Raw genomic sequence first — 18,114 nt, forward strand, 5'->3', positions numbered from 1 at the left:
AGAAATTTAAATCTTATTGTTATATTTCAAATGTGCCTCCATAATGAACCTACCGAACAGCATCTGGTATTGTGAATTCTTTTGATACTAATGTGTTAAACATGCTGGTTCACAGAACTGAATTTCCATTCAAAGTAAACTGTAGCCCACATGCCATTTGACCATAATGACAGAGTTGTTGAGGTCCCTCCCCCTACTTTTGTCTCCGGGTGGAATCCACGAGTAAGGACTTTGCTCAAGTTTTCCTATAAAGCATACGGGGGAGTTAATACCCTTTTCCTCACCCTTCATCCTTCTCAAGCAGCAGCCTGAAAACCCCTTTGATCACAGCATTGAAATACTGAAGAACAACTTAAGCACAGGAGGTTTATTTTTGCTGGCCACTGAGCAACATGCCTTCGTTTAAAAGTGAAAGCTTGTTATTGGGTTGAAAATACAGCGGAACACTCTCATTATTATGTTTATTTCATACCAGAAGTCAAATGTTTCCCCTGAGCCAAATAAATGACCCTTACTCCATCACAATAATATGTAGAATTTGAGTAGCACAGAGTGGATGAGTTCCACATGTCTCCATTAAAGTTATTTTATTTTCTTACAAAATTGAAAATTACAAATTACAAAAAGTCCAGTGAGGAACTTTACACCACAATATGCAGTAGTTCATGCACATAAAGACAAAACAAGAAAGACAAAGGGGTACCTGGTGTGTAGGTGGCATATCAGTTAGTTGGAAGTAGAGCATAACTACTTGTCAACAGATCATTGACCAACAGCATTATTCAAAATTCAAATAAAAAAAATTATTGATTGTCTATTGTCCTTTGAAGACACCAACTCCATCTATTAAGTGATATATATCGCAAATGCTTATTCACATGGACGAAATTCAGTTAATCATATCAGAGGAGAAGGAGGGGACCGTAGCGGGTAATTTTTCCTTGTCATTTTACAATCTAAGTGTCCCCAGTAGTTCATGGACTAATTGTGCCCTATTCCTCTGGTGTCTTTGTAGGATAGTACAGGGATGAAGCTGTGGAAAAAGAGATGGTTTGTGCTGTCTGACCTGTGCCTCTTCTACTACAGAGGTAAGTTCTGTCTTCTTGGCTGACAGTATATTTCATTAGTAATGGCACTGCCGACAACAATAGTAGCTTTTGATTAGTAGCTCAGTGTACTGTTGTGACCCTCAGAGCCCCACAAGCCTTGTTCTTGGCGATTGTTAATGTATCTGAATCAAAGTCCCTGAGGTAAGCAACCTGTCAGGACCAACTAAAGAGTAATATTAATTGAAATGTCTCTCCTGTTGTCTGGTTTGCTGATCATTTTTTTCCCCAAGCAAAGCCAGGATTTTAAACACGACTTAGGTGCAGGAATAATTTTGAAAGAGAAAGCATAGAAGGAAATTGGATTTCACACTAATGTTAGTCAGGGCATGAAGCAAGTTTCCAGAGATGATGCCCTTTTTATACAGTGGTTACATACTTGTGTAATTCTTGGAATCAGATATATCAAACAGAATTTATCTTGCTAATATTTACAGATCCTCCTCAAATTCCATATTACAGGGACCACCATCATATTATTAGAGTAGTCACTCTTTGGGTATTTGTGGTTTTTACATGGTTATGTAATTCAGTAAAGACAATCCATATTTTCCAAACCAAGTAATAAAATGTTCTACTTTGATTGAAGTGGAAACTCGTCTTTAGTTTTATTTAGAAGGCCACTACCACTGTCATCCATCATGTTTTTTCATGATAGGCTCATTGTGGGAGTCCCAGTCTAGTTTAAAGGGTTTTCCATTCAATTATTAAAATCTGGCTGTTCTTATAAATCAGTTTTTATAAATAGTAGCTTTGCTCCTATTGCATAATAGGAATACATTTGCATGTGTTAGGTGTGATCTTTTTTATAAGCTGCTCTTGTCTGGGCATTTCAGCTTCTCTCATGCAGTATGTTCATATCAAATATTGACACAGCTGTGTCCAGAGAATGTTTGAGAGCTTTCCACTTGAAAAAAAAATTAAATGAATACTGTGAATCAGCGAGGCCACAAGTGCAACTGTAGGCTAGGTGTACTGTTAGGCTGCAGCTACAGAGAAAAAAATAAGTCTTGCGTATCACAGTGCCCCCTGCTCACTGGATGCGGATACAGTCATCGTTTCTGCTGATCAGGATGACATCCAGTCTGTGTTATTTCTGGTGTCTGCCAGTCCTGTCGCCTTCTTTCCGCCCACTGACTGACAAAAGCCACAGACAGCAGCGGACCCAAAGGCTTTATCCAGACAGACATGTGGAGAAATTGTATCCATCAGCAGGGAGTGGGCAGAGAGGTCATGAACTGCGCTGCCCCTGAACAAAACACAACTGCTATCTGCTGCAGTTATCAGACTGTTGTAGTGCGCTCAGGATCTCCGACAATGTTAGCCTGTGTTCAGAGGCTGTTCTGCAGAACCCTCTGTGTTTGTGCTTGTTTTAGAGAGAGAGGTAGAGACACGGAGCCCAAAGTCTTGATGAATAAATAAATGTGGGGCCAGTGGGCTCAGGTATAGCTGATGCTGGTAAATAGATCAATCTATCAGTCCTTTAAACTTCAGTTATGAACCCAGGGCTCTAATATAGCTTCAGGGCAAACAGCTCCACTGTTAAACTACCAGAGGCCGACCAGAGTTCAGCTACCATTTACACCCTGAAATATTACTCACCGCTCACAGTGAGCCTTACTTGTTCCAGTTGCTACCGCTATGTGTAAGAGGCTATGTTTTTTACATAGCACCCCCAGTCAACACTCCAAACACAAACACGCACACACAACAAACAAACAAGGCAAATGCACGTATGGGACTGCAGCAGTGACTGCTTAATATATTTTGTTTTCCTGCACTATTTTGGATAAGCAGTGCAGATTGCTTGTATCAAATTGGGAGGTTAAGCAATTCTTCGCTTAAAACTCTGGACTCAATCTAATCCCCCCTGTGGAGAGTGCTCCATTGTCAATTTGGAGCCCTGTCTGCTAACTTAATGAGGATTAGAACAGCCTAGCTGCATAGGACGTTGAATCAGTTCTCATTTTTTCTACTGACTGGACTCTGTACCCTCTGCTCATCTGACCAACACACTCCTCTTTAAGTTTTTATTTCATAATTAACTCTAGTTTTATAATGTTTAATGTTCATCGCATGAGTTTAGTGTAGTATCATCAACAAAAAAACATACAAAACAGATGCATTGTGCTGACTTGTTTTGTTTTTTCTCTGCAGATGAAAAAGAGGAGGGGATACTTGGCAGCATCCTCCTACCAAGCTTTCATGTATCTATGCTGTCTGTGGATGATCACATTAACAGAAAATATGCTTTCAAGGTCAGTGCATGGTTTCATTCCTGTCAAACTTTGTTAAACTCCACATTTTATGGTTGAGTACATTTAGAGTCTAGAAAAGTAAAGCATTAGTGTTAATTTTTGGGAAGAAAATTGAAATCTTTAAGAAAATAAAATGATAAGAGCTGAAAGTAGATGGTAGTTTTGACCACGGGTTTACAGTTTGAAGTTAGTAGTTTTTACTGTGTGGGTTTTATATTCCCACAATGTTTTCTTAAGCATGTAAATCAGCTTCTATTTTTACTTTTTAATTTTTTACTTTCCTTTGAACTTGCTTTGTCTTTTCTAAGAAATTCAGTTGATTGACAGTGAAGTAATGCAGGTCATTTAAAAAAAAAAAAAACTTTAACTGCACTCTGCTAAAGCTAAGAAAGCAAAGAAACCATGTCAACACATCTATGCTGGCTACTGCCTTTGGTATAGTACTGGTGCATTGTAGTATTCGTGGTTGACTCAGAAACTCAGAAAGGTTACTGGGCAACGGGCATATTTTATGAGATCTCAGTGGTGTGTACAGTATTTGACTGGGTCCTTTATAAACCCTAAGAGACAACAGTTGTCCTGCCAAGTACAGCCAAACACAGACGCCCAGGAGTCTGCTCAAGGTCTCTCCAACCACACAGCCCACTCCTTTTCCAACTTAGACAGACTGATGCAGGGAGAGCTGAGGTAGAGCAGGGCATGACCTCTTCAGTTTACAGTGATTCATTTAGGAATGGGATGACTTTTTGACTGCATATTTTTCATTCTGTACTTTTCCTGTCTCTTGTTTTTGCGGCCAAAATGGCCATGTCATTAAGATACTTATTTCTCAAGTTTATTCTGAAGTAATTGGGGCAATGATGGTGCTTTTTTTTTTTTTTGTTTCTCAGACATTGGTAAACAGGATATTGAGGTTGTTCACTAAACATTCTGTTTTTCTCTGTCTGGCTGAAACAATATATTGGCTTGTTCGCTGCGAGGGAACAGAGCGACAACGGAACAATGTGTCTGCCATACAATGGACTGCATGGTGAGCCCTACAGTATTGTGGCAGATTTACTGCCCTAATCTAGTGGTATGCATGAAACTCAAGACTCATAGTTCGATTTATGTAGATGGTACAGATGCCCACGGCCAGGAGTTTGCACAAACCAGCTGTTTTCACCATTATTTAAAATATTACATGCATTGAAGTCATTGTTGCTTTACAAAGTATCTCAGCAGCTCTACATTCTTCTTCTCTAGTGAAAAACCTACATATTCATTTACCAGTCAGGGTTAAAGTAGTAGAAGTCATAGTTGACCTGATTTTTTTCTGTCTTCTGTCTTTCAGGTTACTTTCTCTGTGTCACTGTTCCTGTCCCTGTCCCCAATCCTGTCTATTGTCACAACAGGCGACACATCCCAACATGCGGACATACTATTTTTGCACAGACACGGCCAAAGAGATGGAGTCTTGGATGAAAGTAATGACAGATGCTGCACTTGTGCATTCAGAGCCGGTTAAAAGGTTTGTAAGAACATCACTAATATACCCTGAATTTTTGGAAGTTGGGAGATTACAGTGGGTTGTTTCGCTTTTGAAAGTAGGAAACAGCATTTGAGGACAGTTCTTAAAACAAGTACTAATGACTTCCTTGGTTTATTTCTCTGTCCTGACTTGTCTTTTTTAGCATTTGTACTGTAAGCAAGTACTTTTTAAATCCCTCTGCTAAGCCTGTTAAGTTCTTTGGCATCAGTTCAACACCCGCTTCTGACATTTCTGCTTTCTGGGTTTGTGGAAGAAGCTATGGCTTTCTTTCATGTTATGTAACTAGTTTTACTATTGAAGTTTATTACAGAACAACATACACAAGAATGCCATGTGCATGTGGGCATGTGTGTGTTGTGAAGGCATGGTACAGGTGGTTCAGGGGATGTTGTGTGCAGCTGCACTTGCTCATCAGGATCACTGACTCATCAGGATAGGGTTTTTTCCTTCCTTTTTTAAACTGTGCTAAATGTCTGTGATTTGGCAGCCCGCCTGTCTAATGCCCTCCTTTTACATGGCCAAGCAGAGGCGTAATGGTAAAGTGCTCTGTAATTACACAGAGCAGTAGTGCCTGAAATCCGCTGCATAGCACTGTTAAATGGGACTGTGATGCTGTTACAAGACTATTTAGCGTAACAGCATTATAATATCTATCTAGTAAAGGCTATCTTAACATCAAAGTATCTAGTGTCTTGTAATCTTTGGACGGTATTACTTTTTATCACGTCTATTCATATTTTAAGCTGATCCTCTGGTAGTGTTAAAAAAAAAAAAAAAAAAAAACATGATAAGTAGCCCAGAACCTAATCTGTTAAGGACCTTTAAGTGTTTCCATAATCTCCTCCAAACAAGTATGAGTAAATGCACGCAGACTTTCATAGGGCTAAATGTGTGCTCTACTGGGCCGGTGGAGCCACAGAAGCCTGGAGAAGACATTACGTGACTAGTGCTGCTATTTAAAAGGATACAAGTGGAAACTGTGAAGGAATGCCTTTCCTACTGCCCTCTTATTGCTAACGCAGTGAGCCATGCTGCTAAGGGGAATTTGCAGAACTTTGAAGTTGTGACCTTGAGTCTGTCTAAGGCCAAGGAGCAGTGGTGTCTATTACCTCCTGAGACCTCCCTAAAGACCACAGAGCTGCAGATAGGTCTTCTAGAGAGGCGTTAGAGGGGAACTGCAAATGGATTACTGGGGTCTGAGCACCACCTTTGAGATGTGTTTTATTGGGGATATCTGATTTACTTTTACACGCCTGGCCTCCTCTGGCAGCTGGAAGAGACATTGTGCACCTCCACCCATTTTCTTTGCACTTACTTTTTATTTCAGAACTCCCCCCATTATAAGCTTTCACAAAGCTAGTGCATTAGCTCGACAGGATATTTTGTCCACACTTGATATATTGTCTGAAACACCTTTTACCGGCAATTTATGTCACAAAAAAAAGCTGCTAATGTCATCTAATGTAGTTGCCATTTCCCCATCACTGCCCAGGTGATCTAATGTGTCTTGATTGCTTTTGGATAACACATGGACTTAGATTGTTCTTTTCATCATACTCAGGCCTTTTCGTTGTCTTGTTCAGGTTGGACCGGCTAAAAGTGGAGCAGTGTGGACCACAAGAGATCAACCATGTGGCTAACCACAAGCCACCACTCACACAGCCTGAAATCCAGAACAACGAACGCAACCGTGAGGCTGATCTTGAGCGCACTGCAGCTGCAGTCTCCTCCAGTATGGCAGAAGAAGAGAGGAAGCAGCGAGATGCCGAGCGCTACGGCTTCCAGAAGGACGGGGCAGAACGTGAACGTCCACTCACCAAGATCAACAGCATCAAACTGCTGCCCGCCCAGGCAGCAGCCGTCAAAGCTAACGTCACCTCGCCACAGACTCCAACTGAGGTGGATGGGCCACACCGTAGCCCCCAGGTTAATGGATCTGGTGAACAGTGTCCAGCTGATGGGACTAGAGTCCCTCCTCAGCGAAGTCCCACCCATGAGCCAGACCGCAACCTAAGCAGGACCAGCTCCATGCAGCAACTGGAGCAGTGGGTTCGCACACAAAGAGGACGTAACCAGGACGATGACACCCGGAGGTTGGTTTTGATAATATGGCCTTTTGCAGGTTTAAAGAAATATTCATGTTCAGAGCAGCTCCAGTGCACCTTGACTACTGGAGGGATCAACTTCATTCTTCCAAAAGATATTCCCTCATTTGGTGTTTTATCAATGGTGGTAACGCATCAGTCCAAAATCCCCCATAGCTTATGATTCACATCCTTTTCATACTCCTAAAACCATTAAGTGGCTCTTTGTGCCCTGTGGATGGGGGCATTGTTATCCTGTTTCTCCACTCATCTTCAGGTTTTTCCTTTAATTTGTCACCCGTCTGCCTGTGCGCTGCACAAGGAGATAATATGCCAGCACAAGTTGTTTTTAGGTTATTGCAGAAGAGTCCAATTTTGTCCTACTTCACCAAGAAGTGGAACTTGGCTAAACTTAGTATAATCGAGAACTGCTGATTCACCTGCATCTTGAGACAGGAGGGATTCTCCTTAAGCATCTGAGTGCCCACATACTCTACATATGCAGACTCAGATTTTCCAAAGCTTCTTAGTCCCATTTCTTTCTAAAGCTGTGTTGTTTAAAGCCAGAGGACTCACACACACACCTCACCATGATTTAAATTCTTTGACATAACACTATTAAGTGTCCACAGTAAGTATACCTGGGGATAAACAATAGCTGAGCAGAGCTGTTAGCCAGAGTTACTGCCTGCCGTGGGAGTTGAGATTAAACTTGCTCTCTCCCAGTGTCTGTCCGTCTGCCTGCCTGTCCGTCTGTCTGTCTCCATCTGGCTGCCCAGCTTGTACTCATGTTTGACACTGCCTCGCCTCTTTTTCCCCACTCACTCCCTAAGTAAGCTGATTTTAAGAATTGGACATACACCTGCTTTGTTCAATGCATGAATTTAAGAAGGTTATCATGGATAAAACCACAACAAAGGCCTCTCCATTCTCTCTCCATTCAACAGTAGGCTCTGTTTGTCATTACATGCATGTCCTCCAGAATGATGTTTAGTTTCCAAGGATTTTTTTTTTTTTTTTTTGTAATACTACTGGGTTTTACAGACCAGTGAGCTATCGAGCCAGGATCTGTCAGGGAGTCTTAATAGGAGGCTCTCTCGATGCCAGCTGCACTGACTTTGAACTCACTGTGGAAGTGGAGCTTTTCGAAGCTTTGTTGTCACAGGAAAGGTCTAATTTGTCCTGGGGGGGGGATCTTGCTTCTCTCTATCTACTAAAGAGACACATGGTAACACATAGAAAACAGATTCAAACATGCTGCAACCTACTGTTAAAACATACTGCAGTCAACATGATTGTTGTGTTGTGCTGTTCAGACACATCCAGAGCAGGGGGAAGGATCCAATTTGAATCTCTGTAGAAGACCAGACTGGGGATGTTTTGCAACTACAGACAGGCTAATCAAAAAGTTTTACTGATTTGCTATTTCATAACATGACATTGCTTGGATGAGTGATGTAGCTAGTAAGTTATAATTTCTTTGTTTGGTTTTATTCAGATGTCATTTCTTTTTCTCTGCTACTCACTTTTGTTATTAATTATTAAGTAAGTATTCATATTACCGTAATTACTGATTTGTTTGTTTGACTTTCACCAAACACCAGTTAAAAAATAATGTCTGTATGAATCAAGTCAATGAAATCTAATAGTTTTTTCTTTCTCCCCAGCATCACATCATACCAGACTCTGCCTAGAAACATGCCAAGCCATCGGGTACCCTATATGCCTCATTATGGAGATGGCTACCGCAGTATGCCCAGGAATAGCATCGCACAGCGGGACAGCATCTGCAGTATGTCGCCATCATTGTACGACCAAGCCCTGGGTCCCTCACCGATGGACAAGCGACGCTCCATGCGCGATGACACCATGTGGCAGTTGTATGAATGGCAGCAAAGGCAGGCCTACAGCAGGCAGCCAGGGCTCTACAGCAATATGGCCAGTCCCAAAACCATGATCAACCTGTCAGAGCATGCCGCACCGAGCCACTCCATCCCCCCCTCACCCTCCCACGGCTCCCTCTCCATGTACGGCGGCTACTCTCCGATGCGATCCTACAACGTGAACAATGCTCATTCTGAGGTTTCCTCCCCCATCTACAGAAGAGACATGAGCATTGACAGACGGCACAGGTCTCAACTCAACAAGGTCAGTGAAGACACACACAAAAGCTGAAGGCATGATTCAGCAACATAACAAAAAAAAACTTATTTATCACTTACTTTTAGTGGTATCTGGTTATCTTTTTATTTGCTCAGATATGAGAAATAGATTTCTGCCATTACAATGGAGGTGATGGTTATGTTACAGCTACTTTCTACTGAAGAAATTGCCCTTCTAAAAACTGTTAACAATGTGTACCTTTGATTATCCAGACACTCAAAAGAAAGAAAAATGTTGCTGAAGATTTTTGTAAATGTCAGTTTTGGTACGTAACATTAATGTCTCAAGAAAGAAATTGACTCTCAAAGGTCCACTTACTAGCTTTTAGAGTGTTTGAGCCTATTTTGTTATATATACTTTTCCAAAATGTCAAGAATAAATCCATGCATTCACGCTCAATTCATTTCAGTGCAGCACAAAAAAAATGCAATTCTTCTTCTCTGTGTTTGTTGTGACAGAAATCTGAGATGTATATCTCTGTACTTTGGCATATGTACAACATGTTTCTTTGTATTTGGTTGAATCCTTCGGCTATGAATGATTATTTAAAGCTGTCTGTGGTGTAACTGACGGGTGTTTTTGTTTTACTGTGTCCTGTAGTATGCCTACCCACCTGATAGAAGGTCTATGCCTGCAGGGATCCCAGTCCAGACTATCACTGCCCAGTCTCTTCAAGGCAAAACAGTAAGTTGTCATCCAAGTCGTCCCCTCCTGTGTCCATCACTGGCTTCTAATTGCTCAGGTTTGAGTCAATGTGCTTCTCAGTGAAGATGCGTTTATGAATTTCTCTAATGCACTTCTGTACTACCAGTAATTTCACGCTTGGGTTCTACGCACTTTTTCATTTGGGTTTAATTGGACTTTTTTGACAGACAAGGTTATTTTCATAACATCTCCTGCCCTACCCACTCCGTCTTCCTCTTTATGTCCTTCCTTTCCATCCAGGAAGACATTGTGACAGAATCTTCAGACATAGATTTAGGCAGAACTCAAATGTATGTTCCAAGTCGTAGGATTTAGGGTATGTTCACTTCAGGAGCTCCTTAGACTTGCTTCATATCAGTGGAGACTTAAAAACCCTGTCACTCACAACTCTCTAAGCCAGATCAGGAATTTATGTCAAAGCCGTACACAGTGCTACGTCCTCGTGGAGCTGGTAAAGTGCAAATTGGATTCTATTATAAATGCTCAACTGTCCTCCTGTCTTGAGTGGACCTGTCGAATCTGCATGCTGCTGGCAGCGATAGCACCTTGGATAATCTCATGGTCCTGAGCTGCATGAAAACTCAGTACCTGGATATAGCAACTCTTCATCTATTGGGAGCCGGATACCTCTAAATCTCCTGTCCTGGTGTGTTCTCTCCTTCCCTTTCCCGCTCCCCCTTCGGTGTGTCCCTGTTTCATTGTGGCTGTGTGTCCCTCCCTCCCTCCCTCCCTTGCAGCCTGAGGAACTGACTCTGCTGCTGATAAAGCTGCGGCGGCAGCAGGCAGAGCTAAACAGTATCCGGGAGCACACTGTAGCACAGCTTATGCAACTAAACATGGATGGCGACAACCCAAAGGTCAGGCCCCCAGAGATGCCTCTGCAGGCGTGTGTGTTAGCGTGTGGTGTGTATGCCATCTTTACCCACTTCCATTATCCATCTTGATCCAGAGGATTTTTTTTTTCACACATGGATGATTTAAGGAGAAAGGCGCTACAGTAGGCATTTTCTCTGTAAGGGGCTGTGCTTTGGTTTGACATTGTCTGTTCATCATATTTAGGGATCAGCTACTTTAGAAGTCAGCTTTCGCCCAAATGTGTGAAATGTCTGGAGACATAAATAGATATATTTTAAAACTAGGATCTGACTACAGTCTGCAGTTGATGAGATCATCACATTTGGGCCATTTCAACAGGGCAAGCAGTTGACTGAGTCATTTTACTTCCATGAAGAGTCCAGACAGATGTTAGCCGGAAATGAAGCTTAAAGCCATTGGCGAGCTTAAAGAGTGACCGGCTAAGGAGGTTAAGACCACTGGCAAATGTAAAGGTTAATTCAGGATTTTTGCATTTTAAGTCTCTTCTAAGACGACAGACTACAGATTTGACCATTACTGATGTAGGTCAACTGGGCTAGAGGTGGAGAATGGTTGAGTTTGCGTGATTAGGGGTTGTAATCAGTTTTGCACTGTTTGTTTTTCTTGTTTTGTTTTGTTTTTTTTAAACTACTGTTCTACAATTTCTACATTATTTGAGGGCTCCTCAGACCAGTAGAGTTAAAGATAGATGCCTTACCTTATGTAGCAGTAGAGGGTTAGAAACAGGATACTCGCAGAGCGTTTAAATGATGTAGCTGATTTTTTTTTTTTTTTCGAACCTTGGCTGACTGCTTTCATGGTGTTTTTCCTGCAAGACTCTGCAAGACTGTACATGGCAATTTGGAGCTCTAGTCCAATATTACACTCATTAGTTCACCTTTCATAGCACATCTGGTACCTGACCTAATTTTTTTGAGTGTGAGAAAGAAAACATGACTTCCTTTTCTCTTGTCTCACTCTCCTGTTGCCTTTTCTTTTCTCTCCTTTTTTTTGCTGCTGACGCTAGAATGACATTCTCTCCCATCACCTCCAAAGGAACCTCATGTTTTTGGACAATCAGGTGGGGTAATGCATGAATGCATGGCCCTGTCTCCTTCTGTCATGAACTGAACTCATTTAATGCTTTGCTATTATTATATTAATTCTTATGTAATATAATTTAAAATTTATCACAGCATTTACAGCCTAAGCTTGTCTGCAGCGCCTGTCCCCTGATGGGCATGTTCTTTCATTCATTAGTTTGAGTACATACCCTAAACTCACTGTCAGCTATACTAACTGAATATCCGAATATCACTCTGTTCTGTATAGTTGGGAGGTGTGGGTGGTCTGTATCTTCCATATAAAGTACAAATAGAGAAGCATGTGTCATATTATTGAACGGTTGTGCCTACAAAGGAATTTTTAACTTCAGTCTTTTGTGCTTTTTTATTGCTCTGATGTGCTTTGAGAATTTGAGCAATTACAAAACTGCACTGTTAGTACACAGAGGCACAATAACATGTTTCTTATAATAATTCTAGAGAAGATAATTTCATAGTGAAATGAACTGGTGTCAGATTTGTGTAACCAAAATCAAAAGTGAAGGGATGAGGATTAACATTTACCATCTACTGTGACACACATTGCAACAATAGTTCTTGCTATATTTTCACCATTATAAAACATCAAGGTTTAACCGGAGCTTTCTGCTGCTAGTAAGTTCACGTCTTGGACTTTTGCACTACAGTGTCTTCCTGATCCTGTTTGTGAGCATTTCTTATTGCTTCTCATTGCTGTATCCATCCCTGTCCGCTGTGGATGCACATGTTTATGTTTGAGTCTACTTTTTGTGAGAGCGCAAGTGAGGTGTAACGACATTGTGGGTGTTCTCTCTGAAGTGAAGCACTGCTGTAAACTGACACTTGCTATATCGCTCCTCTCCATACTGGACTAGATGAAGGAAAATGACCCTTTAATCGTCATGACTCACACTTTGATTGAGAACTCTGCCCCAAGGCCTCAACTTTACCAGCAAGTAAGGCCAGCCAAAGGCTTTGCTCCGCCTCATCCTCACCAGTCACTGTTGTTCTTTTGGTCTGTTTTGCAATGCTCCTCCTTCGATTGTCCAAGTCCCCATGGCATCTTGAGACCGGTCTCCCTGTATCGTTTGTATCGCCAGCACCTCCTCATCCATTGCTTTTGACTGTTCTTCTCTTATAATGAGAAGTCATGCCAAATATGGGCATGACTTGTAAAAGAGTAGTTGGATGTGTGTGCTTCACTGTTCAGTTAAATCCCTTCCTCACTCTCAGGTTTATGTGTGGGAGCTGGATGCAGTTTATTCTAGAGGTTGCCATGTGTTAAATATTCAACAAGCTGTGGGACCGTCCTAAATCAATTGTTAAAGCTGTGGTCACACCCAGATCATTTAGGTAGCAAAGTCTGTAGTCTTTACTCATTTAGCTTTGTCTAGTTCCCTAACCAGTGAAGGCCAGTGTGTGATTTTTCATAGTACTTTGCAGAATGTGTTCCCTCTCATTAGCCACCTGGACTTGGCTGGGGGATTCTAATTAGCGTAACTTAATTCAGCTTTGCCAGACTGGTCACATGTCAGCACAGTTCATTTCCAAATACTTAATATATCTGTGAAAAAAGACATGCTCAATTTAAAGCCTGCTGGGGATTGTTTTTATGCTGTAATTTATGTACAGTTAAGTTTATTGACATTCAGTGTCTGCACTTAGGATGCGTTATTATTCCACTCTTCTAAAACAGATACCCAACTCAATACTCTGTTTGCAGTTCATTTAGAGTCTGCTTTCTTTTTTAAAATCATGTTCCAGTCTGTCAGACATTGTTTTAGTGGATGTAAGTGGTTTAAGACTGGACACACTTGAGCTTCAAGCGTTGAATAGACTCTATACCTTATATGGCCAGTGGGGCACTGATGAAGATGAAGACATGTTCCCTAAGTAAACGTTCTGAAGGTGTTACTTGTCTTCAGTCCTCTCCCCTCTCACCGCCCTCTTGTCATTCTGTTGATGGAAAGGGTAAAGAGGGCTGGCTTGTGTGTGACGTTGGCTATGACACGCCACTTTTGTAACCGCCTGCTGAAGAGTAAAAGTGCCGCTGAAGACTGCTCCCACCCACCTTCACTCCATTACCCATTCATTGGCATACCAGCCCAGCAACAGCTGCATTCCCACCTGTTCAGCTGCCAGAAGTCTTGTCTCCCTCCTCCTCTTCTTCCCTATGTCACTTGTAGTCCACGGCACACGACACCACAGTGAAGCTCTCTGAGCTGTGGAAGTGTCTGCATGTTCTGTGTGGAATGCCATGTGGTTCTTAGGTCCCACCTGCTTTAACTGTACTGTGTGGTTCAGCTGAGGAAAAAGGTGTTAAGAAAAATGTGTGTGAAAGAGTGCAGGTGTGAGTGTGGAGCTTTGCTATATAGTGGAGTCTGAAAGTATTTTGACAGTGAGACATTTTTTGTTGTTTTGACTCTGTCGGCCGGGACATTGGCTTTGAAATTAAATGATGTCAACGAAGTTTAAGTGCCAAATCCTAGCATAGAGGTTCTTCTTTTAAAGCTCAGGATAACAAACCTAAACATACGATACGACAAAGTAACCAATGTTATCAAGGGCCAAAAGGTGTGTGATCTGATTTGTGATATGATCAGTTGCTGAAGAAAAGTAAAAAGACCCATAACAAGCAAGAAGGGAATATGGGTCCAGTTCAGTTTCGACAGAGCATCACGAAGGAAAATACTAAGTGTCTGCTGATGTTTGTAGGCTGTAGATTAACTGCCATGGGCTGATATGATTATTTTTCAAATGTGTGTTCATTTTTCAACTAACCAAGAATGTAGTTTAAATCTGAAAGTTGGCACTAAAACCTTACAGTCATTATGTAATTTCATATCCAATGTGAGAACAAACACAAAACAACACAAATATGTTAACGTCCTAATATTTGTGGACTGCACTTGTATTTTTAGATGTGGAAGAGTGGGTGAATGATGAAGTATTATGTGATGAATGCATTACTTGAAAACATGGGATCCAATGCAGTTGAAATCATTTGCTCTGTTTTTAGCTGTTGTTTTATCTATTTATTTTTAAAGAAGAAGATGAGTGACATGAATACAAGAGAAAGGAAGGATGACCTTTTTCTTTTCTTGGTTTTATACTACATGAATGTAGGTGTATTAATAGTATTAATATGTTAACTGTGGTACAGTAATATTAGCAACATCCTCAAACTGCCTGCATTTCACTGTACACTAATTTGCTGACTCTATTTTAGCCTTGTTTAGAGTAACTGAATATCTGTTTGTAATTGTTGCCATCATAATGAGGTTCTGTGTGTTAAAACGTCCTAAGGAGATTTGTGGTTAGTTTGTTATTCTGGGATAATCTTGAAGTAATATTGCACTTTGACTCACTGCAGCACACACTCAGTTGACCACAGCTGTGAGACAGGCAGAGTCCTTGGACCAATTAGCTGCAGAGCATGTGCTGGATAAAGCACAGTTGGTGGATACAGCTTATGCGCTGACTCTAGAGTTCGGTAAGCAAGATTGTTTTACATGCCTTGCCCTTGCATTTCCAGTGAAACCACTGTGTTGTGCTGATGGAGGCAAACGACTGTGGGTGATGTAACATGAGGCACCAGAATCATCAGAGGAGACTGTTTAGACTGGCTGCTCTCCCATTGTTGGTTTGCTAACTTAGACTGATTCAGTGAAATGCGAGTTTCTACTCAAGGACTAATTCTGTGGCTCAGTGAGAGAGAGCCTTGTCATGACACTGCATTAGATCTCCAGATTCTCTGCATGTGCATATTTGGTGTCTCTGTCTTATGTTCTGTCTTTCTTCACAGTTGAGTCCAGAAGACTACAGAGAACATCCCTATACATGTATGCCAGAAGAGTTGGACACTGATGTAAGTTCAGTGTTGCACTCTCGCATGGCATGATGCTCCATTCAACTGTCTCTAGTGGGTCACAACTCTTTATTCTTTTCTTTTCAGACCAAACTTAGCAGGTTGTGTGAGCAGGATAAAGTGGTGAGGACACAGGAGGACAAACTTCAGCAGCTCTACAGAGAGAAGGTGACTAACCGCTGCACATCTGTCATCTTTATCTTCTCACACAAAACACTGCTTACGAGGTTTTGGTGCCACATTGAAAGACAATAAACAAAAAAGAATGCACAGTTTACACCCAGTTTAAATTATGAGAAACTTGAGTTATGTTTATATTCACAACGCTGGAAAAGAGAGAAAAATCTGATAAGTCTTGTAATAATACTTAACTATAGCTTGCCTATAGTTTTTTGCTTATTTGTTGCGTTTCATATTGATGGAGGTTAAATATCTGAGTTTTTGGACGGTCGATAAGACAAAATAATCAGCTGAAAACTATACTCTGGACCCGTAGATGGGCCGATGGGCAGAGATGGTCATTGTTTTTGATATTTTTTAGATTAAACAATCACTTAATCACAAAAAAAATAATACACAGTATTTAACACAGTTTTACTAGTGAAGAAAATAAGCCATATGCAGCCATACTTTATTATTTACTACCTGGCAAGAAGTTTGGGAGCAAAAAACAAGATCATGGACTAGAAAAGTTTGTTAAGACTACTAAAGTTTGCTGATGTTGAAGGTTACGGTGACAAATTACATACTCATGCTGCATGTGTACTTGATATGTTGTGTGTTCCTTCAGCACACTCTGGAGACAGCGCTGCTGTCAGCCAGCCAGGAGATAGAGATGGGGTCTGATAACCCGGCTGCCATGCAGAGTGTCATCCAGCAGAGAGACTTACTGCAGAGCGGCCTTCTCAGCACCTGCAGAGAGCTGTCCAGAGTCTCTGCTGTGAGTCACACAGTACATTCACACACGCCGGTGCTGGACACTGAAGGTCGCTTTCTTCAGGAGTGCTATTAAGATGAGAGTTTTTCTAACATTGTCATTCACAAAGTGCGTCTCTCCCAAACCAGGAGTTGGAGCGGTCGTGGAGGGAATATGACAAGCTGGAAGGAGATGTGACTCTGGCTAAAAACAACCTGCTGGATCAGCTCGAAGCACTGGGAAGCCCTCAGGTAGGATAATTCTTCAGACGGAAGCTGTACTACTTTAATCTTGCACCACTCCTGCTGTCTAACACTGGCATGGCATAATATTCAGGCTTTGGTTGGGGTACCTATACTGCAGAGCTTCAAAGAAAGCTGAAAATGTGGCAGATTCCCTTGAACACCCAGTGATCCTTTTTGTAGACACTTTTTTTGACTTTGGGGAAAAAGTAAAGAAGATTTCTTTGCTTCAGTGCCCTTAGGTGAGTGTGGAGGGAGGTAACTGAGGAATCAAAGCAACATAGTGAGTGATTGATGACCGTAGCGATGATAGAGCACCTCTTAATTAAGTCTGTCTTTTATCTCGTCCTTCATCATGGGAGAGGTGTAGAGACAGAGAGAAAGTGCTCTAACTGGTTAAGCCTGAGTCAGAGCCAATGCTAATTCAGAGTAGAGAAGTCAGAGGACCAGCAGGGAGTCTGGACATCCTCTTCTTAAGTGTCCTGCACACACACACACACTCAAACCTGTCATCAGTAAGGAGGAGATAATGACATGTCCTTTTCTCTTGCTCATCTGTTCTCCCTCCATCTCATCCCACTATAACTATAGCCCTTTTCTCATCTCTCCTCTTTGCTGTTCCTATCCTGATGCTAATATTTCTCACAGACAGTAGGAGCTAGAGCAGATCAGTGTCTGCACTGAATGCACACCTTAGCGGACACATAATCACCCCTCTCACTATTGCACACTCCTATCTCTTTCATATTTCTCTGTCTCTTACACTCTCTCTTGCATCATCATCCCCAGAACTCAGAGTTCGAGGTTAAGCTCCAGGTAATGTTTGGTGATTTGTAAACATCTGTTGTTTGTGTTTTCGGTACACACCCAGACAGAGCCTCCCAGCCAGCAGCACGTCCGCATCCAGAAAGAGCTGTGGAGGATTCAGGATGTGATGGAGGCCCTCAATAAACACAAAGCTCAGAGAAATGCTGTTGATGGGGTGGGTTTCTATGGGTCCAAGACCAACTTCAGTAAGCACAAAAACGAGGTGAGGCACCGCTAAACAGAGACCAAACAGTAAATAAATCGCAAACTATTGAGGATTTGTTTCCTTTCTCTTCTTGTATATGTTTTTCACAATCCATTAATAGGCACAGATAATTTACCCAGATCTCCTGCAGTTGTGTATAAGATGATCAGCTTAAGCTGAGGGCTCAAAGTGCCATCCTTGCTCATGGGCAGTATGAGTGGTGATATTTGAGTGGATGTGTAAGTCATGCTTTTACAGCGTGTGGAGCTCTCTCTCTCTCTCTCTCTGGCTG

General features: G+C 41.7%; 1 protein-coding gene across 6 annotated transcripts in view; it reads left to right on the top strand.

The window, feature by feature from the left end:
* The window catches only part of LOC121181769 (pleckstrin homology domain-containing family A member 5-like), a 75,961-nt gene that overhangs the window by 51,075 nt on the left and 6,772 nt on the right, over positions 1-18,114 (top strand). For 5 of the 6 annotated variants that reach the window (XM_041037912.1, XM_041037910.1, XM_041037907.1 and 2 more), the window contains exons 7-17: positions 1,016-1,088; positions 3,264-3,364; positions 4,759-4,874; positions 6,479-6,988; positions 8,647-9,127; positions 9,743-9,826; positions 15,590-15,652; positions 15,740-15,820; positions 16,443-16,592; positions 16,718-16,819; positions 17,682-17,840. In XM_041037912.1, coding sequence (XP_040893846.1) covers positions 1,016-1,088; positions 3,264-3,364; positions 4,759-4,874; positions 6,479-6,988; positions 8,647-9,127; positions 9,743-9,826; positions 15,590-15,652; positions 15,740-15,820; positions 16,443-16,592; positions 16,718-16,819; positions 17,682-17,840 — 1,920 coding nt within the window. Of the gene's footprint in view, positions 1-1,015; positions 1,089-3,263; positions 3,365-4,758; positions 4,875-6,478; positions 6,989-8,646; positions 9,128-9,742; positions 9,827-15,157; positions 15,213-15,589; positions 15,653-15,739; positions 15,821-16,442; positions 16,593-16,717; positions 16,820-17,681; positions 17,841-18,114 lie in introns of those variants that run through there. The other variant, XM_041037911.1, reaches the window with a different exon arrangement.

The sequence above is a fragment of the Toxotes jaculatrix genome, chromosome 5, assembly GCF_017976425.1.
Source record: "Toxotes jaculatrix isolate fToxJac2 chromosome 5, fToxJac2.pri, whole genome shotgun sequence".
Taxonomy (NCBI): Eukaryota; Metazoa; Chordata; class Actinopteri; family Toxotidae; genus Toxotes; species Toxotes jaculatrix.